General features: G+C 43.9%; 1 protein-coding gene across 7 annotated transcripts in view; it reads left to right on the plus strand.

Annotated features, from left to right (window-relative positions):
• Positions 1 to 24,038, plus strand: part of LOC144597889 (KN motif and ankyrin repeat domain-containing protein 4-like) — a 77,176-nt gene that overhangs the window by 32,899 nt on the left and 20,239 nt on the right. For 4 of the 7 annotated variants that reach the window (XR_013547801.1, XM_078407642.1, XM_078407643.1 and 1 more), the window contains 4 exons: positions 7,569 to 7,705; positions 8,256 to 8,344; positions 9,659 to 9,866; positions 11,130 to 13,328. Coding sequence is in view for 6 of the 7 variants with exons in the window: in XM_078407642.1 (XP_078263768.1) it covers positions 9,767 to 9,866; positions 11,130 to 13,328 (2,299 nt within the window). In the remaining variant the exon portion in view is untranslated. Of the gene's footprint in view, positions 1 to 404; positions 533 to 7,568; positions 7,706 to 8,255; positions 8,345 to 9,658; positions 9,867 to 11,129; positions 13,329 to 24,038 lie in introns of those variants that run through there. The other 3 variants (XM_078407646.1, XM_078407647.1, XM_078407648.1) reach the window with 3 other exon arrangements.

Raw genomic sequence — 24,038 nt, forward strand, 5'->3', positions numbered from 1 at the left:
ATCTTCTGAGAGAGATATTGGAAGTTTGTTTCAACTAAGAAACTGCACATCTTTATTTCCATTGTAGAAACTGAACTTGATGAAGACTGAAAGAAGGTCTGGATTCCAGGTTGTGGTTTAGCCAGATCCTCACTCATCTTGGAAGCTTGCTGATGAGTCTTGCTCTCTTTGTGTCTAATAATTGCACTTTTCCCCATAGTGTTGTCCACTTTACAAATGCTAAAAAATGGTACAAACTTCCCAGCACTTTCTTTCTTCATCTGTAGCCACTGTGAAAAAAGCCACCCATCTGAAAACCTGGGTTCATACGTGGCAGACGGACACGACGTAACTGCTTCTGGTGCATCGGACTGTTCCCCATCCTTGCTTGAACATGTGTCACCACGAAGTCCATCACGAATATGATCGTCATTGGAACTTCCATTAGATGCAATCCCTGTTAAATCACTTTCATTGCCGTGTAACGCGATCCACTTCACAACACCATCCAAATCGCTTGGTATTGGATGATTTGATTCTGTACCAATTAAAAGTAAGTAACAAGGTTGGCTGGTCACCAGGGAGGCGTGAAGTGGTGCGTTGACAGCAGTGAAGCCTCGCGACGATGGGGCCGTGGCGGGCGGCGATGCCCCACCACTCCCCATACACGAGGCGATGTTCAGCCTTCCCCAACTACGCACGTGCAACTGCCGCCCTAACTGCACACGTGCAGATACTTCAGTCTGAAGAAGGGTCTCGACCAGAAACATCGCCCATTCCTTCTCTCCAGAGATGCTGCCTGACCCAGCAATTACTCCAGCAATTCACTGGATATACTGTATTCAAGAGAGTGTTAGATATAACTCTTAGGGCTAAAGGAATCAAGGGATATCAGGAGAAAGCAGGAACTGGTACTGATTTTGGTTGATCGGCCATGATCATATTGAATGGTAGTGCTGGCTCGAAGGGCCGAATGGACTACTCCTGCACCTATATTGTATGCTTCTATGTTTCTATGATGGTTTATCTGTGATTGTCATCTGTGAGGCATTGAGAATTGGCGGTCGATAAGTTGTCCGTGAAAGTGTGCTGGGAAAATCTAACTGAGGCTGAATTCAAGGATGCAAAGAAGGTTATTGAACCGTTAAACAAGATTGTAGTTAGTTTCAGTTATTTATTTACTTCTAATGGCATGTTTGATGAGAAACAATTTCCATCATGTTGCAATGCCCCTCTTTCACCCCCATTCTATCTTCTCCCCGTCGGAGTTTCTTCACAGCTATCCAGAAGTTGATCCTCTCAAGGGAAGACTTTTCCACAAGCACCAACTGAACTAAGTTGCCATCATTCACGTGCAAGTCATAAGGTCATAAGTGATAGGAGCAGAATTGGGCCATTCGGCCCATCAAGCCTACTCCTCCATTCAATCATGGCTGATCTATCTCTCCCTCCTAACCCCATTCTCCTGACTTCTCCCCATAACCCCTGACATCTGTTCTAATCAGAAATCTAGCTATCTCTGCCTTAAACATATCCATTGATGGCCTCCACAGCCTTCTGTGGTAATGAATCCCACAGATTCATCACCCTCTGACCAAAGAAATTCCTCCTCATCTCCTTCCTAAAGGAACGTCCTTGACCTCTGGTCCTCGATTCTCCCACGAGTGGATGCATCCTCTCCACATCCACTCTGTCCGAGCCAAGTCTCGAGTACGAGGCCAGTCTATTTGACAGTGAAGGGGTCACAAAGTTCACCTGACTCGTGCATGTTTCAGCAAGAGCCATCAGGTAGGAAGGAGGCTAGGGTCTGGGTGCTTTCTGATTTCATCCTCCCTTGTTTCTTCAGCATTACCCATGTGGATGGAGGGAGAGAGGTACCACTAGAGCTGATTCTCCAGCTACACCTGGTGTCCTGGTCCATAGACATACTGATTTGTTTTTGAAAAGAATGATTGATGATCTCTGTGTTTATGGGTTTTGCATTTGTACGGACAGAAGCTTTCAAAGAAAGATATAATTAATGAAGGGGTTTAACGGGTGGTGGGTTTCTTAATTGATGAGAAATTAAGTAAACAATGTGTTCTCTGGGGAGTTTAGAAGAATGGGAGGAGAGCTTATTGAAAACTCTCTCAGGCTTCGATGCAGGTAGGACGTTACCTCTGGGTGATTAGTCCAGAACAAGTGGTCTCGGAACAAGAGTTTCTGAATGGGTGACAAACCATTTTGGACCACGCAGGGTGGTGAATCTCTGTAAGTCTCAACCTCAGAAGGTGGTGGCTGCTCTGTCGTGTTCATGCAAAACCAATTGCTGGATGTTCAAGGAATCGAGCGACTGGGCAGAAAAATAATGTTATGGTAGAAGATTATTATGATTATCATAATCATAATCACAATCATACTTTATTAGCCAAGTATATTTTGCAACAGACGAGGAATTTCATTTGCCATACAGTCATACCAATAAAAAACAACAGGGCACACAAAGTACATTTTAACATGAACATCCACCACAGTGACTCCTCCACATTCCTCACTGTGATGGAAGGTGAAAAATAGTTCAATCTCTTCCCTTCTTTGTTCTCCCGCGGTCGGGGGCCTCGAGCCTTCCATTGACGGGACGATCTTGGCTCCCGCAGCTGGCAGTCGGGCCCTTGCTTAGGGATGATCAAGCTCCTGCATTGGGGAGGATCTTAGCTTCCCCCATGCCGGACGATCTACCCTGGGTCGGGGCTAGTCGAGCCTCCTGCGACTTTGGAGCTTCCCGACATCAGTCTCGACCCGAGACTGCGAGCTCCTCGATGGTGAAAACCGCAGGCCGTGGTTGGAGCGTCGATCCCAGGAAATAAATCGCAGGCTCCGATGGTAAGTCCACGGCCCCGTGGTGGGGCTCAAAGTCAGTCTCGAGCAAGGCCGCCAGCTCCATGATGTTAGGCCGCGGAGCGACCGAAGATACGATCCGGAAAACAATCGCATCTCCGGCAAGGTTAGAGATTGAAAAAATGTTTCCCCCGGTCCCCTCCCCCACCCCCCACATAAAACAAACCAGAGAACATTAACACAGACTTTTAAAACACACTAAAAATAACAAAAAAAGTTCGAAAAGGACAAACAGACTGTAGGCGAGGCAGCCATCATGCAGCGCCCCCTGGTGGAACTCCAGCACATTAACACTATCCTACACACACAAGGGACAATTTACACTTATACCAAGCCAATTAACCTACAAACCTGTATGTCTTTGGAGTGTGGGAGGAAACCAAAGATCTCAGGAAAAACCCACACGGTCACGGGGAGAACGTACAAACTCCGTACAGACAGCAACCATAGTCGGGATCGAACCCGAGTCTCTGGCGCTGCAAGCGCTGTAAGGCACCAACTCTACCACTGCGCCACCGTGCTGCCCTGATGAGTTATTTTCACTGTGGATGAGTCACACTGAAGGGAACCCTTCCCCATCCTGAAACATGACCTATCCATGTTCTCCAGGTATGCTACCTGATCCGCCGAGCTACTCCAGCACTTTATGTCTTTTTTTTTGTTTTTATGCGGTTGGAATTCTCTGCCCCAGAGGATGGTAGAGGCTGGATCATTCGAAGTACAAAAGGTGGTGATAGATAAATGTTTGAAAGATTGAGGAATTGAAGACTGGAATTGAAGATTGAGGAATTGAGGAATGGAATTCTTTGCCTCAGATGGCAGTGGAGGCCAATTCTCTGAATGCATTCAAGAGAGAGCTGGATAGAGCTCTTAAGGATAGCGGAGTCAGGGGGTATGGGGAGAAGGCAGGAACGGGGTACTGATTGAGAATGATCAGCCATGATCACATTGAATGGCGGTGCTGGCTCGAAGGGCCGAATGGCCTCCCCCTGCACCTGTTGTCTATTGTCTACTGTCTACTGTAGGAAACTGGTACAGAAGAGGGGCTGAGGACAATGTAGATTAGCCATGATCATGTTGAAAGGTGGGGCATGTTGAGGGGCCTGGGTGTCTACTCCTGCTCCTATCTCCTTGAGATCTTGTTCTTGGGACTTCCTCTGGGTCAATGGCTCGAAACATGCAACATTGCAAAGAGCTTCACGTGGGCCAGAATGATGACATTACACTTTTTGGCACTCAAGCAACTTGAGCAGTTTAATAAATGTACCAATATTGTTGTACCTCTGCAACGGATCTCAGTTTCCTCGGATCTGCAACTGGATCCTCGACTTCCTGACCAACAGATCACAATCCGAAAGGACGGTGACAACTCATCCTCTACTGTAATCCTCAACACTGATGCATCACAAGGATGCTTTCTCAGCTTTCTCAGCCTTCTTCTTTACTCCTTACACACCCTCGACTGTGCAGCTAAATGCAAATCCAGCTCAATTTACAAATTAGCAGATGACAACACCTTAGTGGGCCAGATATCAAATAATGACAAGACAGAGTACAGGGAGGAGATTGAGAACCTCATAACCTGGTGCCAAGACAACAATTTTTCGGATCGGGACCCTTCTTCAGTCTGAAGAAAGTTGTTCAGGATTGCTGCCTGACCCGCTGAGTTACTCCAGCATTTTGTGTCTTCCCTGCTTATCAACACATTTAACCAACACATAAAATTTGACAATGGCCACCAATCTATCCTGGTAAAGGAGGTGACGTTGCTTGGATGCAGGAGTTGTGGTTCTCCATCTGCCTGTGAGATCTGTTTTACTTCCTTACCACACCTTGCCCCTACACCATGCCCGTCTACAAGGCCTCTGATATCTCTGCTGGAGCAGCTTCTAATCTTGCCTCTTACATTCATCTTTTCCCAGTCCGCCATCTCCCCCACCCCTGACTCTTTGGTTCCTTCCTCCGTCTGAAATATGCGGGATAACTTTTATTAGTAATTAAGGGGCAGTAATATATAATGGAGGTGAACTGAACAGGTTTGTGTGAACATTCCTATTTGTCAAGGGGTAATGGAAAAGGTTATGTTATAAGCCTGTGCCACTGATCCTCAGAGTTTCTTAGAACTGCACCTAAATAACGAAGTCCTGATGGGTCCCACTTATAAGGTGTGGAATTTATGATCATAAGATCATAAGTGATAGGAGCAGAATTATGCCATTCGGCCCATCAAGTCTACTCCGCCATTCAATCATGGCAGATCTATCTCTCCCTCCTAACCCCATTCTCCTGCCTTCTCCCCATAACCCCATAATAGGCTTGGGTTTGTACACTTGGTATAAGTGTGAAATTGTCCCTAGTGTGTGTAGGATCGTGTTATTGTGCGGGGATCGCTGGTCGGCGCAGACTCAGTGGGCCGAAGGGCCTGTTTCCGTGCTGTATCTCTAAACTAAACTAAACTAAACCTGTGTATGAAAGAACTGCAGATGCTGGTTTAAATCGAAGGTAGACACAAAATGCTGGAGTAACTCAGCGGGTCAGGCAGCATCTCTGGAGAGAAGGAATGGGTGATTTTTCGGGTCAAGACTCTTCTTCAGACCTGTACTGATCTGTCTGCTGTGTTCCGAGGTTGAAAATGGTAAATTGGAAATCCCAAATGCTACAACAATCAGGCGATTTGCCTTTCAGCATTTATCCTTAATAGATCTTCCACATGATGCAATTTCTTGGTGAGGCCACACTCAGATGCAAGGGTCATTGTTGGCTGACACCCCTGAATCTCCACAATTTTCCCAGAGCCTTTGCTGCCTCTGTGCTGTCAGGATGTGCAATTTTTTATCAGTCTGAAGAAACAAAACATCACCCATTCCTTCTCTCCCGAAATGCTGCCTGACCCGCTGAGTTACTCCAGCATTTTGTGTCTACCTGCAATTTCTGATAAGTCGTCACTTTCAAGCAGTGCACTGCAAAGACCAAGTTTATGATTCCCGGCACAAACTTCATGCCAATAGATACCAATAGACATAGCCATGTCTCATACTGCACAAGGTCGTTCAGACCACTGCATATTTTGTTTCAAACCAAGCTATCAACGTTGGTGTTCCAGAAAAGGCAGGTCTTCCTCTCCCTCTCAAACACGAGGCATTTCTACCTTTCCGGATTCAGTTATTTATGCTCCCTTTCAGCCAAACTGTTGCTGCACAAATTCATCCAGAATCCTGCTATCCAACAATACGTTCCTCATGCCATCACTGCTGAGCTTGGTGGCCCATATTGGCTCCCATTTGCCCTGTTTCACAATATATTGTGAATATTGACTTCTCTAACTTCAATTAACCCTTACATTCATTCATTCTCTCTCTCTCTCTCTCTCTCTCTCTCTCTCTCTCTCTCTCTCTCTCTCTCTCTCTCTCTCTCTCTCTCTCTCTCTCTCTCTCTCTCTCTCTCTCTCTCTCTCTCTCTCTCTCTCTCTCTCTCTCTCTCTCTCTCTCTCTCTCTCTCTCTCTCTCTCTCTCTCTCTCTCTCTCTCTCTCTCTCTTTTCCATTTTACTGATTGAATGCCTCATTGTCATCTTCCCCTCAGCTGACAATGATCCATTCTACATTTTCCTTGAACTACATCTCCTTTGATCTCTCGTTTTCACAACTTACCCATCCATATCACCTTCCCTATTCACTGACTCTCAGTCTCAAGAAGGGTCTCAGGGGGTATGGGGAGAAGGCAGGAACGGGGTACTGATTGAGAATGATCAGCCATGATCACATTGAATGGTGGTGCTGGCTCGAAGGACCGAATAGCCTACTCCTGCACCTATTGTCTATTGTCTATTGAAACGTCACCCATTCCTTCTCTCCAGAGAAGCTGCCTGTCCCCTGAGATACTCCAGCATTTTGTGTCTATTTTCACAAGATATATTATTGGTGAGACCAGAAACATAAATGACACCACCTTGTGTTGGAAAATTGCAAGTTATTTTTTATCATTGTTTGCTGGTTAATCTAAATACCACATGATATTGCATGGAATTGTGCATGTATAAATCATGCCAAAAGCACATTCTGTTAAAATGCTGGTCCATTAATTAAACAAAATATGATTGTCATTGCAACTCACGCCAAATGCAAAGCAAGACGAGTAATGTAAGTAACATCCTAGTTATTGTCCCACATGTAATTTCAAATTGCATTCATTTCTGATCATTCAGAAGCATTTTTTTTGCTATCATATGTAATCTAGTCTAACCACTGAGAGAAGGTATAAGATGATCTGACATTGTTTGCCTGTTAACAAAAATGCGTAGGGTGTACAATGTGAATAAGGATTGTCGAACAAATTTCAACAGGGTTATTCAGATAGTATAAAGGTTACAGCAGACATTATTGTAACATTATTGTAAATCCTGCTTATGCCAATGAGCTAAGAGGGAACATGTAGGGATCGATTTATTCACAAAATGCTGGAGTAACTCAGCAGGTCAGGCAGCATCTCGGGAGAGAAGGAATGGGTGACGTTTCGGGTCGAGACCCTTCTTCAGGGATCGATTCCTGGATTCACACTTGGCAGAGGGGTGGAATGTGGGGAAGGAAAGTTCAGCTTTTTTAACATTGCTTCTTTGAAAAAGAGATTTTATTTAATGAATAACTACCAAGTTTCTGTTTTTCCATGCTAAATGATTCTCCAATATAAACGATATTGAACTCTGTGCCTCCTACAGTTCAACAATCTGCAGATGCTGCAAATCTGAAATAAAAATAAAAACTACTGGAAACTCACTGCAGATCAGATAACTCCTGTGGAAAATGACACACGACTAACGTTCAGGTCAAAGACCCTTCATTCAAATTGCGAAGAGTAAGTGTTAACTATTAATATTTAATATTAAGATGTGAAGTTAGAATATTAAATGTGAACACTTTTTTTAATCAATAATGAATGAATGAATAATGTGAATATGTTATTGGTGAAATTGAAAATATTAAGCAATGGTCTCCTGACATAAGTAGATAAGTAATTACAGGAAAAATGTTCCCAATGTTGGGGGAGTCCAGAACCAGGAGTCACAGTCTAAGAATAAAGGGGAGGCCATTTAAAACTGAGGTGAGAAGAAACTTCTTCACCCAGAGTTGCAAATTTGTGGAATTCTCTGACACAGAAGGCAGTGTAGGCCAATTCACTGGATGAATTTAAAAGAGAGTTAGATAGATCTCTGGGGGCTAGTGGAATCAAGGGATATGGGGAGAAGGCAGGCACAGGTTACTGATTGTGGATGATTAGCCATGATCACAATTAATGGCGGTGTTGACTCGAAGGGCCGAGTGGCCTCCTCCTGCACCTATTTTCTATGTTTCTATGTTTCTAATTAAAAGTTTAAGAGCTCAATGTTCCCATTTTTTGCTTGCAGCTCGGTCAGTTTTGTTTATTTATTTATTTATTGAGCTGCAATTTGCAACGACAGAATGTCGGAAGTTCTTCCGTCACCAGATCGTTCAGGTAGGAATATTTATTTTTTAGTATTGGGTGACAATCAATTTCGAGAGTGTCCTTTACTTCAGGGGTGAATAAATGCATCAACGTCACAAAGCAGAAAGAGGGGTTGGGGATGGAAGGCCATACTTTTAATCATTACTTCCTGCTGCATTTCTCTTCGTCCACTTTCTCACGTTGTTGGTGTGTACGGTTCGTTGAAATGCCAGCCCTCCACTAGCGCATCCTTTCAGCTAGGCATCACATTGGAGAAACAGCACCTCATATTTCGCCTGGGCAGCTTGCAGCCCAGTGGTATGAACATCGACTTCTCTAACTTCAGATAGTCCCTCTCTTCCCCTCCCCCTTCCCAGATCTCCCTCTATCTTCCTGTCTCCACCTATATCCTTCCTTTGTCCCGCCGCCCTGACATCAGTCTGAAGAAGGGTCTCGACCCGAAATGTCACCCGTTCCTCCTCTCCTGAGATGCTGCCTGACCTGCTGAGTTACTCCAGCATTTTGTGAATAAATAGGCATCGCATGTTGATGAGTTTTTTGATTGAGGAAGGTACTGCAGCTAGTTCAGATTCTCTCCTCCTCCCCTGGTGTTGTCAAGGGCCGTTTTAATCCAGGGTCACTGATGACTAGTGTCACCAGCTAAGATTTGGGAAGTCAGTATCGGGAAGAGAGGGTGGATGAATGACCCTGTTGAGATTTGTTCAACAGTCCTTATTCAGGTAGTACAACCCAGCACATTTCTGTTACCGGGCAAACTACGTCAGATTGTCTTACATCTTTTCTCAGCAGTTGGTCTAGATTACATACGATACCAGAAAAATTGTTTCTGCGCCATCGGAAATGAAGGCACTTTGAAATTACATGTGGGACATGAACTAGGATGTCACTTGATACAAGACAAGATGGTGCCTTGACCTGCTACACTGTTGGACAGATCTTTAAATTGCCACAAGTACAAATAATCATGCACGTGGTAAATGGTTAACCTGGACAATGAGGCCAGACTCGCAGCACACAGCATAAATCAGCTGATGTTTGAGGAGAAAGCACTTCTTTGCCACAGAAGGCTGTGGATATTTTGAAGGCAGGGATAGATAGATTCTTGATTAGTTCAGGTGTCAGAGGTTATGGGGAGAAGGCAGGAGAATGCTGTTGGGAGGGAGAGATAGATCAGCCATGATTGAATGGCGGAGTAGTCTTCATGGGCCGAATGGCCTAATTCTATTCCTATTCCTTATGACCTTAAGACCGGTCTGAGGAAATTCATTGTCACTTATCGATGAATATATACAGGTAACCAGCAAAATATATTAAAATGTGCAGGTAAATTCCATTACAAATGAATGGACGGAGGATTTCTGCCAAGATGTTTATGATATCCACTGGAAGTTCAAAAAATGGTGGCTATATTCTTGGAGAAATGGCACTGTCATGTGTGTCCTACGGTATCTGCAGAGATTTCAGAGACCCCACCCCCTGGGAAATGCTGGGTGCAGTTTGGACCGTGACTTCCACACCCCTCAACACAGAGGTGTGGCCATGTTCTCTCTCATTCATTCAGTTATTCTGATATTGCACTTAAGTTATTTTTTTCATTACTTCAGATTTATTTATCATTAATTGTATCATTAGTTGTATTCATCATTATTACCATGCACAAAATGCTGGAGTAACTCAGCAGGTCAGGCGGCATCTCGGGAGAGAAGGAATGGGTGACGTTTCGGGTCGAGACTCTTCTTCAGACTGATGTCAGGTGGCGGGACAAAGGAAGGATATAGGTGGAGACAGGAAGATAGAGGGAGATCTGGGAAGGAGGAGGGGAAGGGAGGGACAGAGGAACTATCTAAAGTTGGAGAAGTCGATGTTCATACCGCTGGGCTGCAAACTGCCCAGGCGAAATATGAGGTGCTGTTCCTCCAATTTCCGGTGTGCCTCACTGTGGCACTGGAGGAGGCCCATGACAGAAAGGTCAGACTGGGAATGAGAGGGGGAGTTGAAGTGCTCGGCCACCGGGAGATCAGTTTAGTTAATGCGGACCGAGCGCAGGTGTTCAGCGAAGCGATCGCCGAGCCTGCGCTTGGTTTCGCCGATGTAAATTTGTACCAGCATCTGCAGTTATTTTCTTATATTATTACCATGCATACTGTTTACTCTGTGAGCTTTGTGGACACAAGGAATTTCGGTTCACCCTGGGGCATATGACAAAAACTACTCTGAATCAGAAAGCGGGAGGGAGGGAGGATAGGATAAGATCTCGTGGTGAATGGAGGGAGGTGGATGGCAGCATAGGATGATAATGAATTTGTGATACCCTCGTTGGCATTTTTAATTCCATGCATTCTGCTGTCAGGGCTTCCTCCCTCACGAGCACTTGGTTAACAAACGGCATCAATACCATGGCTTGCAAGGGGAAATTAATCTTGTGGCATGTTTCCTCCTTGTGCTTTCTTTCCAATGATCTCCTACTGGAGTTCATTTACAAGGCTGAGTTTGGGTGTGATTTTTCTCTCTGAATATCTCTGCTCTGTAGAGTTTATAAAATACTATCTAAAGTAGTTGGATTCATGTTAATTAAATGACAGTCTTAGTACATTGTTTACTTTATGTTCACTAATTTTATGGAACCATTGACAATCGTTACAAAGGACTGCGTGTTATTGAGCATAACTTTATGTTGAAAGCTTATTGGTTTTTACTGTAAATTATGAAATGAATTAGTTGGATTGGCAGGCTTGTATTATAAAGTGCAAATCTTTGGTATTTAAAAACTGATTTTCTTAATTTTTTTTAAAAGCCAACATTGAGTTGCCTGAGATGCGGGCCAGTGCAGACAATAAGAAGCAATCTCCATATTCAGTGGAAACCCCGTATGGATTCTGCCTGGATCTGGACTTTCTGAAGTACGTCGATGACATTGAGAAAGGAAATACCATCAGGAAGGTTCACATACACAAGAAAGCAAGGCAACCAAAATACAGCACATTGCCAAGGAATTTCAGTGTCTCAGACACCCGGTTCTCCACATCTGAGTCGCGGTCCTGTCGGAAGTCTGGGGACAAGTGGATGACAACTCCTTCCCAGGTACCCATGAACAGATATAAAGAGCCCAGTAGCCAGGAACTATTGACAAGTTCTCCATGTGGCTATGATCCAGCTTCGTCACAACCCAACATGTATGATTGCAGATCACAAAAGACTTCACCTGGTGTCAGGAGTAACTTGGAGGAGAATGGGCTTTCTCCCCAAAGCTCTCCGAAGCCTCCCTTTCTTCGGGCTTCCAGTGTGCCAGTTTATTTCAAGGAGTTGAGTTTAGAAGAGCAACATCAAATCTTGTCCATATCCCAGCAGAAATTAAAATTATTGGATAATTATGGCTTCAGTGCACCAGGCAAAGGGGTAAAGCAGGAGAACTCCACTCCCAATGAAGATGCCCCAGAGTTGAATGTGAGATCGACCCAGGTTCATCAGTTACAGAGACAAATCAGGATTGCTCAAGATGCAAGCAAAGACACGGACGAGCAAGTAAAAACTATTTCTGAACTTAAACAACAAGTTCTTGTGTTACAGGAAGAAAAAAAACAACTCCATATTCAGTTGAAAAATCAGCAGAATGCGTTGCCAACAGATTCTGTTCAAGAGGGGAAACTTGATGACATTAGGGATAACACCAAATGTGTCCCTGCAAGAATTCAATGTAGTTCTTCAGACACCCCACTTGGAGCTGAAACAGCAAAAGGACTAAAATTATTTCCAAGCAAAAGTGTAACCTCTGAATTCTCTGAGTCAGACGAAAACTTTCAAAGTGAAAAAGTGATCAACCTTGATAACCAAATCAAGTTTGCTTCAAATGTTACTGTAAGTGGTAACACAAACTTTGATTTCAGTGCCCATGAGGAAATATATCAGATCCCTCGTGCTGTAGAAGACACTGAACACAGAATGAGGGAGGTCGGTACTCAAGTTAACATGGAAGACTTAGGTTTGGTACCTTTAGCGCACCCCAATGCAGTGAGACTTTCCATTAAAGAACCAATAAATATACCAGAGAATCAACTTAAAGGAGGAACTCAGGAACCCAAGGTGGAACAGGAGGGTATGGTTCCTAAGGATAACAGGATTTTTCCCTCCTCAAATAAACTGGAAGAAGACTCATCTAGGCATTTTGAAAGGAAACACACCCATGACCAAACAGAGGTACATGATACAAGAAATCAGCCAAGAATTATTAATCTGGGAGCCACTGAACAAGAACTTGAGCTCCTAGAACTAACTGAGTCAAAACAAATGTGCAAACATGAGATCAAGCCAGATCTCCGGCCTGTCACCCAGTTGGTGAATTGTGGAGATTGTGGTGCAAACGGGAGGGACACAATTTTAATAGAAACGCAGAGTTTCGGGGTCAATACAGATCGCGTCACCGTCTGTGATACGGCAGCTTTGGCAACTGTTGCCACGAGTGACAAAGCAACAGATGCTACAGTCAGGATGTGCAGCAAGGCTATCGAGACTGACCACGGATCATCCTTGCAATGCACGTGTCACGTGGTCAGTAAGCTTACCAAAGAGCACACTGTGGCGTGTGATAGCAATGGAGAGAGTGATTCCAACAGAGTGAGAAACGTGAAGACCTGTTCTGCCGATGGGAGCAGTGCCGTGAAAGACAATGGGGAGGAATATCCAGGTGTTGTTGGAAGCCAACATCGTGTCGGTGAAAAAGATGTCCATACCCAGGATTCCTACCATGCCTCTCCCCAGAGTGAAACCAAGACAATTTCAACAAAGCCTGAATTAACCCAAAGCATTCAAAAGGTCGAGGACCTTCTGTGCAAACAGCAATCTTTTTTGGAGCAGAACTATCCTGAGTTGGCACAGAATTTTAAAAAGCTTTGTTCGAGTATCGGGACCCTCAGTGTTCAACTGATAAATTCTCTTCAGCCATCAACCTCGTCACTTCCGACACAACAGAACTCTGATAAAAAGGAATGCCAACCAGGTAAGACCCCATTCGGATAAAAAGGCATCATTAATACTTACATTTTCATCGTAATCAACAGTTCAAGTAACTTTGATTTTTCTCTCTTAATGCCCATCTTTCTTGAGGGTGCTCTTGTTTCATGGAAGCCTGTGATACTCTGTTCATATTTATCAACTGACCATTCCTGATGTTGAGCCTAGTTGTAATGGAAAGAGTGATTCTAACACAGCCATGAACATGAAGACCTGTTTTGCTGATGGGACTGTGCTGTGGAAGACAATGGTAAAATCATTAATGGTAAAATCAACATGCAGGAACCAGGTTATTTCATCACGAGGAATCACGGATCCTCTGTTTGCAAGAATCATCGTATAGCAACTAAAGATAGACATAAAATGCTGGAGTAACTCAGCGGGTCAGGCAGCATCTCTGGAGAGAAGGAATGGGTGACGTTTCGGGTCGAGACCCTTCTTCAGATCATTGTTGATTTTAGCATTCCCAGCCCAGATAATTTGCAATTAAGACAATAGACAATAGATAATAGACAATATTATCCCATACCCCCTGACTCCACTATCCTTAAGAGCTCTATCTAGCTCTCTCTTGAACGCATTCAGAGAATTGGCCTCCACTGCCTTCTGAGGCAGAGAATTCCACAGATAAATCTCATCGCAATTGTCCGGCCTACATCTGCTAAATATCTATCCCAAAAAGCAGGTTGGGAGGAAAGGAAGTAGTGAAATATGTTGCATTACGGTCAATAAACTGTAAGTCAATAAAAATAAAATTAAAATCATCCAGGTAAAATCTCATCTCATCAGCAGTGGAGTGTTCAACAATTAAAAGACGTGCAGATAATCCCACATTTTTACAACAACTGATTATTAGATGGATTTTTGTGCTCTTTTAGTTGCGGTAAAGCACCATCTGTTTTGCATTCTTCACACCTTTTGTCCTCGTCACTCTGTCAAATATACAGAGCACAGTTTGCGAGAGTATTTCTGCATGCATTAAGTTTCTCCACGAATCTCTTGCTAAGTTTATTATCCAATTGGTGGGAAGTGAATATACAACACAAACAGGCCATGGCAAGGCAAAGACTGCAGTTGCTAGATATCTGACATAAATGTGGAAATTGTTGTTAATACCATAAGGTTGGGCAGTGTCTGTGGAGAGAGTAGAAAATGAATTATCATTTCAGGATGATGAGCTTTCAGTTTGACAGCACAAACTCTATCACTGTGGATATACCTGTTTTTATTATAGTAACATTCAGTCCAGCTCATCATTGTTGGTATACACCGATCAGCCAAAACATTATGACCTGATGAGCCAAAGCATTATGACCACCTGCCTAATATGCTGTTGGTCCTCCGTTTGCAGCCCCATAAGCAGCAGGGTGCGATGCACTATGTATTGTGACACATTCCTCTCATGGCCACCATTAAAGTTTTCTGTGATGTGCCACAGTAGACCTTCTGTCGGTTCGGACCAGACGGGATAGCCTTCGTTGCCCTCGCGCATCAATGAGCTTTGGGCACCCAACACCCTGTTGCTGGTTTGTGGTTTGTCCCTCCTCGGACCACTGTTGGCAGGAATTCACCTCTGCTAACTGGGAGCACCCCACAAGCCTTGCCGCTTCAGAGATGCTCTGACCCAGTCGTCTGGCCATAACAATTTGGCCCTTGTCAAAGTCGCTCAGGTCTTTACTCCTGCCCATTTCTCCTGCATCCAACACATCAACTTCAAGAACTGGCTGTTCACTTGCTGCCTAATATATCCCACCCCTTGACAGGTGCCATTGTACAAGATAATCAATGTTATTCACTTCACCTGTCAGTGGTCATAATGTTTTGGTGATTGGTGTATGTGCTCAACATGAGGTCCCTTCCCCTTCATATACCGCAGTCTTCCTTGTTCAACTAATCGTCTCTTCATTGCTCATTTGGTTCCCTTTAGAAAACATGCAAGGTTTTTGTCACAGCCGTTGTTTGTTTAATTGTAAGTTTGACATTGCTAACAGTCTAAAGAAATCGCTCCTTATTTCCTTAATTGTCAGCAACTGTTTGTAACCCTCCTTGTTTTATTTTCTCCCACATAGAGTAATGCTTTCTCCACAGCTGCTCTCTCCGTTATCAGTGAAATATTTTCTTAATCTTCCCATTCCGAATGGAGAAAGGATTGGAGACTGTACAATCTTTCACACAGTTCTAGTGCCAGCTTTATAAATATTCTTCATGCTTTATCCAGTTAGAAAACATGTACACCAAGTCTGTGTGCATTGCTTCTGGATGTAATGTCAATGTAGATTCATGACCTTTGGCTTCAATATTCCCAGAATAAACTGGTTCATATTTTGACATTTTAATGATTTGGCCATCTTGCACTGTTCCTTTTAATAATTCTGTTTGTCTGGATCCCTTTGCATTTCTAACCATTCAGTTTGCTATTGGCAGCTGGGTGTCCTTGTACACCAGTCGCTGAAAGTAGGCATGCAGGTACAGCAGGCAGTGAAGAAAGCTAATGGCATGTTGGCCATCATAGCGAGAGGATTTGAGTATAGGAGCAAAGAGGTCCTTCTGCAGTTGTATAGGGCCCTGGTGAGACCACATCTGGAGTATTGTGTGCAGTTTTGCTCTCCTAATTTGAGGAAGGACGTCCATGCTATTGAGGCAGTGCAGCGTAGGTTCATGAGGATAATCCCCAGGATGGCAGGACTGTCATACGAGGAAAGATTGGAAAGACTAGGCTTGTATTCACCGGAGTTTCGAAGGATGAGAGGGGATCTTATAGAGACGAATAAAATTATAAAAGGACTGGACAAGCTAGATGCAGGAAAAATGTTCCCAATGTTGGGGGAGTCCAGAACCAGTGGCCACAGTCTAAGAATAAAGGGGAGGCCATTTGAAACTGGGGTGAGAATAAACTTTTTCACCCAGAGTTGTGAATTTGTGGAATTCTCTGCCACTGAAGGCAGTGGAGGCCAATTCACTGGATGAATTTAAAAGAGAGTTGGATAGAGCTCTAGGGGCTAGTAGAATCAAGGGATATGGGGAGAAGGCAGGCACAGGTTACTGATTGTGGATGATCACTGATCAGCCATGATCACAATGAATGGCGGTACTGGCTCGAAGAGCCAAATGGCCTGCTCCTGCACCTATTTTCTATGTTTCTATGTTTCTATCTCTCATGTCTTATTTATCAAAGTCAAAATTCATTTGCTACGTAGTTGCCAAGCATACACATTTTCCTGTGTTATCGTGTATTATGTAGCATGTTGCTTCATTGTTAGCTGCTCCCTGCAGTTTGATGCTGCAGTACAATTGCTTGTTTAAATCATTAATGTGAAATTTTAAGTGCAGTTATTCACAGCACGGTTTTCATGTGGACGTGGCCTCCACCTTCCTTCAATATGCACCTTTCATGGCTGTTTCCTGTTTTCCAGTTTTTCTTAGTTCATTTATTATCAATCAAGATATCGTATCCTTGTCTCTATGTGCCCCAATTTTTATCATAAACATATTACACAAAACATTATTGAAGTACTTTTGGAAAAAAATCCATGAACATTAACAAATACCCGGCACAAAGCATGATGTACATATGTGGAGCATTTTAAGAGCAAGGTATGGAACTCTTATACAGTGAACTACAATTCCTGAGGACAGAAAATTTGTAAAGTAAGAATGAAAGAGTTTTAAAACTGCAGAGGAATGACTCGGGCAAGAAATAGGTGGAAACAAGATAAAATGCCGTGATTAGCTGAAATTGCGATGTTGTGCATGTCAAAAGAAACAGATCCAAGGTGTTGTGACTAAAAAGAGAAGTTTCCCGATTGTTAAGTGAAACCACACAGAAAGACAAGTCTGATCCAGACAAGACGTACAGGTATGTAGGTTAATTGACTGGGTAAATGTAAAAAAAATTGTCCCTAGTGTGTGTAGGATAGTGTTAATGTGCGGGGATCGCTGGGCGGCGCGGACTCGGTGGGCCGAAGGGCCTGTTTCCGCGCTGTATCTTTAAATCTAAAATCTAAAGAACTGATGCCAGAAAAGATAAGAACCGGTAGAGGAGTGTGCTGAGGAATGTGTGTGATTAACTACCCGTGAATACTCAGGTATAAATGTACTGTCTGTGCACAATTCAAGTGAGTGGGACCACGAGGGACAGCGAGTATGTAGCCATACTCGGGTTGCTCTCCCACTCCCGCATGTGTGAATAAAAAGGTATTGTTACTTTCTTAAGGTGTTTAATGTGGTTTGTTGTCTGAAAGCGCGGATTGAACTTTAACAAGAAAGGTAACTGTTAACCTGCCGGTAATGCTGCGGATTGCACGGAGACACAACCAGTAGAGCTGCACCCTTACAGGTCCAACAACCCACATGAGGTCCTGACCCCTGGTTCTCTTTGTGTGGAGTTGGCATCTTCTCCCTGAGAACTGAGAATATCCTCCCCAAAGAATGTGCAGGTCGGAAGGTTAATCAAACACTCCAACTTGCTAACACATACCAATGCAAATGCTGTAATCTGGAGCAACTAGCAAATGTTTTAAGGAAATCACTGGGTCAGGCAGCACCTGTAGAGATGGTTAATGTTTCAGGTCAGACCTACACCGGGAATCAGAAATCCCTCTTAGTGTGTAGACAAATAATAGAATCTGAGGGGAGTTGATGGCAATGAGGCAAAAATAAAAATAGGATTAGTGTTGGATTTGTGGAAGTGGATGCTTGATGGTCGGTGCAGGCTCAATGGATTAATGGACGTGTAGAAAGGAACTGCTGATGCTGGTTTAAACCAAAGATAGACACAAAAAGCTGGAGCGGGTCAGACAGCATCTCTGGAGAAAAGGAATAGGTGACGTTTCAGGTCGAGATGTATGAGGAAGGGTCTCGACCCGAAACATCACCTATTCCTTTTCTTCAGAGATGCTGTCTGACCCGCTGAGTTACTCCAGCTTTTTTGTCTAGCCTCATTTTGCAAGAGGTCTCCAGCACAGGGAACTTGTTCCTTTGCTCCATTATGCTGTGACCCCCAGAGCTGCAGCAACAGTAATAAGGGTGTGAAGATTGAAATAATAATTACCAACAATCTAGTGAAATTTGTTTTTGCACTTGCAGAAAAGCAATCAAAGCAATCAAGTTTTGAATTTAGTAAGAAACTGCTTGGCCTTTGCAGCCTGTGCATTGTGCTGTGAAATCTCTTCTGTGACCTTCCTTTGAAGCGGAGATGATGCTAGACCTCTCTGCCTTCTGATAATGTTCATTCAGCTTTGTAGACAAGAGGTTGAACGGCTTTGTTCAAGATATCCCTGTGCATGTCTAATTGGGAGAAATGTAAAGTTCACAGCATCATCAAAAGGTGCATTAAATCAATGGTTGTGTTCATGAAATGAGCCTGCTCCTTTCACATGGTGAATTTCAGCAGCTCAATAATTCATCAAACAACAGCAGACAGTAGGCGATTTAGCTTCAGCAAGAACATCGGAAAAATGCGCTCCCTCTCCATTGAGTGCTAAGATAAAGAATTAGATAAAAGAGAAAGTATTTGGACATGTTGGTAGCTTTGGGGCAGATGTGTCAGTTCAAAAGAGAGTTAACTGGAAACACATTGATGGTCCTTCTCCAAATTTAGCAGAGGTCAAATAGCAAGAGTATTTAGATTCGTTCATTTGTGGAAGGATGAGGTTCGACTTGAGGAAATTCCATCGTCTGAAGTAGTCTTCTTGTCGAGTCCACATCACAAGATTGGAAATTGTTCTGAGACACGAAGAGCTGAACACGCTTCTCGGCATCTGCATACAATGGCGTCTTGCTCTTCCTGTGCTTCTTGTGGGTAATGGTGGAGAGATTGGTGGAAACAGGGCCGCGACGTGAACGCTCTTTCCTTGACCCCGTCTGAAGTAGTGATGGAGGCAGAAATCCTCAAGGGGAGATAACCACAAGAGGAGTCATAACCTGCAGGGTCATAGCTCAGCAGCGAGGAAATGGGATCCACATGAAATCTATTTTAGCTCCCCATGAACACGATGAGCAAACAGCCTCTCCCTGCCCCCCACCTTATCTCATTCTATGAATTGTTCATTCGCTGTTCTTGGGCTTGTGACCAATATTATGGACTTTGTTAGCTGGAATATGCTGCCAGGAGTGACAGAAGCAGATGCGATAGTGGTGTTTATTCGGCTTTTATATATGGATATGGAAGAATATGGATCACTGGCTGGCAGGAGGGATTAGTTTAATGTTTAAGGGATGTGTCACTCCAGCAATTTGTGCCTGTCTTCAGTGTAATTTGGCATCATTGTTTGGCACAGATGTAGGCTAAAAGGCCTCCTCCTGACCTGTACTGTTCTATGTGTAAAGGCCCTGTCCCAGTTACACGATTTTTAAGGTGACTGCCGGCGACTGTCAAAGTCGTGGCAGATCGCTAAAATGTTCTTTTACCCTACAACAATGACCACGACAATGCCGAGTCAGGACGTTACAAGTTACTTTTTTTGTGAAACTAGCACCTGGCTAAGAGATTACACCGTCTTCGGAAACATCGCGAAATTCCCACAATTACCTGACCGTCAAACTGTCGCCTCCAATCTACCTGTCAAATGTCCTGACGGTAAATAAATTGGTTGAACAAAACTATCTTCTGGTATCTTCAAATGCCTTTTCTTAATTTAATATTACGTGCTTCTAAATGCATCTGCGACAACCTAGCAAACCTGGGGACAGCATGCGACAGCGCCCCCAATAAGCTACGATACCTGGCGACAAGCCAGCTGTCGCTGAGAAATTTCTATCTGGAATTTTTTTCTGCGACGCGCCGAGATCCGCTACGATTCATTGAAGACTCCTCACGATCACGCCCGTGACACCCCGGCAAACGTTCGGCGACAGCGTAGTCACCGGCAGTCACATTAAAATCGCTTAATTGAGACAGGCCCTTAAGAAGGAATTGCATATGCTGGTTTAAACCGAAGATAGACACAAAAAGCTGGAGTAACTCAGCGGGACAGGCAGCATCTCTGGAGAGAAGGAATGGGTGACGTGTCAGGTCCAAACCTTCCTCCAGCTTTTTGTGTCTTTCTTCTGTACTTTTCTATGTTGTATATTCTAATTCCGTAAAGTCTTCCTCGAGAACCTCTTTTTTTTCTATCCACGTCGTTGGGAAGAGAATGGATCGCAATCTCTGGCTCTTCACGCATCCCCTCCAGATTAGTGGTGTTGAAGAGACCTTTAGATAGGCACATGGATATGTATGGGATGGAGAGATTGGGATCATGAATGGGCAGATGAGGTTAGTTAAGGGCCTGTCCCACTTAGGCGATTTTTTAGGCGACTGCCAGCGACCATCAAAGTCGTAGCAGATCGCCGAAATTTTCTTTTACCCTACGACAATGACCACGACAAGGCCGAGTCAGTTCGAGATTACACCGTCTTCGGAAACATCGCGAAATTCCTACACTTATCAATGCTTCTCCGGCGTCCTAATTTTCGCTGAAATCACTGGCAAGTCGGTAATTACTTGAGAGTTTTGAAATATAACATCTTGCCCGGGTTACTTGAAAACCAAGCTTCACGGTAACAAGGCATAAACTGGATTGACTTCCAGTTTACTAATAGCAGTATTAAGAAATTTAATTTTAAAAGTGGTTAAATGGATTTTTGTGCGGAGTGTGGGCATTCTTTGAAAATGTACGGGAGATGCATATCTGGTTTCTGGGTTGCATATCTGGGTTGGGAGCCTACTTTAAATGTAATCAACGATGGCCATAAACATCGCGAAAATTCCCACGCTTACCTGACCGTCAAACTGTCACCTCCAATCTACCTGTCAAATGTCCTGACGGTAAATAAATTGCTTAAACACAAGTATTTTATGGTATCTTCAAATTACTTTACTTAATTTAGTATTACGTGCTTCTAAATACATCTAAGACAACCTAGCAAACCTGGGGACAGCATGCGACAGCGCCCGCAATAAGCAACGATACCTGGCGACAAGCCAGCTGTCGCCGAAATTTCAAACCGGTTGATTTCTCAGCGACGCACCGAGATCCACTACGATTCTTTGAAGACTCCTCACGATCATGCCCGTGACACCCCGGCGAACTGTCGGCGACAGCCTAGTCACTGGCAGTCCCTTAAAATCGCCTAAGTGGGACAGGCCCTTTAGTGTTCCTGTCAGCAACATCTACTGCAAAGCCCTCACCACTCTCCTTGGCCACCTTTTCCAAAAACATGTGTCCATGAGACACAATTTCACACTGACAAAGCTACTTAGACTATCCCAAGTTAGTCGCTGCCTTTTCCCAATGCATGTAGTTTCTGTCTCCCAGAATCCCCTCCAATAACATGCCCGCCATTAGTATTCGGCTCACTGGTCTGTATTCCCAGGCTTTGTCTTGCAGCCTTTCCTAGTGTGTCAGCATCTCACCTGTGGCCATCAATTATACAAATATCTCTGCAAGATGTCCTGCAAATTCCTCATTAGTTTGCCATGATGCCCCAGGATAAACCTGATCCTGTCTAATGGATTTATCCACCTTTGTGTTTTAAGACCTCCAATACCTCCTTTTCTGTGATGTGGACTCTCTCTAAGATGTCACTTTTAACTTATGTAGGAAAAAAACCATGCAATAGACAATAGGTGCAGGAGTAGGCCATTCGGCCCTTTGAGCCAGCACCACCATTCAATGTGATCATGGCTGATTATTCACAATCAGTACTCTGCCCACTCACACAACCTGTCCAAGTCACCCTGCAATCTCATAGCATCTTCGTCACAGTTCACACTGCCACCCAGCTTTGTGCCATCTGCAAATTTGCTAATGTTACTTTTAATCTCTTCATCCAAGTCATTAATGTATATTGTAAATAGCTGCGGTCCCAGCACCGAGCCTTGCGGTACCCCACTAGTCACTGCCTGCCATTCTGAAAGGGACCCTTTTATCCCCACTCTTTGCTTTCTGTCTGCCAACCAATTTTCTATCCATGTCAGTACCCTACCCCCAATACTATGTGCTCTAATTTTGCCCACTATTCTCCTATGCGGGCCTAGTCGAAGGCTTTCTGAACGTCAAGGTACACTAGATCCATCGGCTCTCTCCCCTGTCCATTTTCCTAGTTACATCCTCAAAAAATTCCAGAAGATTAGTTAAGCATGAGTTCCCCTTCATAAATCCATGCGGACTCGGAACGATCCTGTTACTGCTATCCGAATGCTCCGCAATTTTGTCTTTTATAATTGACTCCAGCATTTTCCCAACCACTGATGTCAGACTAACTGGTCTATAATTTCCTGTTTTCTCTCTCCCTCCTTTCTTAAAAAGTGGGATAACATTAGCTACCCTCCAATCCACAGGAACTGATCCTGAATCTATAGAATATTGGAAAATGATCACCAATGCGTCCACAATTTCTAGAGCCACCTCCTTAAGTACCCTGGGATGCAGACCATCAGGCCCTGGAGATTTATCAGCCTTCAGTCCCATCAGTCTATCCAACATTTCCTGCCTAATGTGAATTTCCTTCAGTTCCTCCGTCACCCTAGGATCTCTGGCCACTAGAACATCTAGGAGATTGTTTGTATCTTTCTTAGTGAAGACAGATCCAAAGTACCGGTTCAACTCGTCTGCCATTTCCTTGTTCCCCATAATAAATTCACCTGCCTCTGTCTTCAAGGGACCCACATTTGCCTCAACTATTTTTTTCCTCTTCACGTACCTAAAGAAGCTTTTACTATCCTCCTTTATATTATTCGCTTGCTTACCTTCGTACCTCATCTTTTCTCCCCGTATTGCCTTTTTAGTTATCTTCTGTTGCTCTTTAAAAGAGTCCCAATCCTCTGGCTTCCTGCTCTTCTTTGCTATGTTATACTTCTTCTCTTTTGTTTTTATGCTGTCCTTGACTTCCCTTGTCAGCAAATGCTGGTTTAAATCGAAGGTAGACACAAAATGCTGGAGTCACTCAGCGGGTCAGGCAGCATCTCTGGAGAGAAGGAATGGGTGACGTTTCGGGTCGAGACCCTTCTACAGTCTGAAGAAGAGTCTCGCCCTAAACGTCACCCATTCCTTCTCTCCAGAGATGCTGCCTGACCCGCTGAGTTACTCCAGCATTTTTTGTCTACCACCACTTTGAACTTGCCTGAGTTTCCTACCATCCATGTTATTCATCTTTCTGTGGCTTCACACGCACAGAGACGGACTTGTTGATCTTGAAGGAGCCATATTCCCTCCATAGTTACTCTAATATCCTTAATATGCTTGGAGGATCTCTGTGGATTTTGCTTTACCCTCTCCCTGTGCCAGAGCTATCTGTTGTTCCCTTTTTGCCCTCCTCATTTCCCTTTTAAGTCTACTCCTTAAGTGAATCGTTAAAGGAATCACGTCATCCCAGCTGCCGAGACCTGGCACAACTTATTTTGCTGGCCAGATACTTAACATTGCTTGTCATCCTATTTCTCTCAGCCTTGCACTTTATTCTAACAGGAACATGCTGGCCTTGAACTCTCCTTATCTTACTTTTAAAAGCCTCCCACTTGCCAGGCATCTCTCTGCCTGCAAATCCCCCCCTCCCCTCCGCCCCCTTCAACTTTTGAAAGTTCATGTCTCATGCCATCAAAATTGGCCTTGGCCCAATTTAGGAGTTTAATCTTTTGGGCCAGTCCCACCCTTTTCCATAGTTATTTAAAAACTAATATTGATGTCCGATTCAGATGATCTTTATTAGATTACCA

The sequence above is a fragment of the Rhinoraja longicauda genome, chromosome 11, assembly GCF_053455715.1.
Source record: "Rhinoraja longicauda isolate Sanriku21f chromosome 11, sRhiLon1.1, whole genome shotgun sequence".
Classification (NCBI taxonomy): domain Eukaryota; kingdom Metazoa; phylum Chordata; class Chondrichthyes; order Rajiformes; family Arhynchobatidae; genus Rhinoraja; species Rhinoraja longicauda.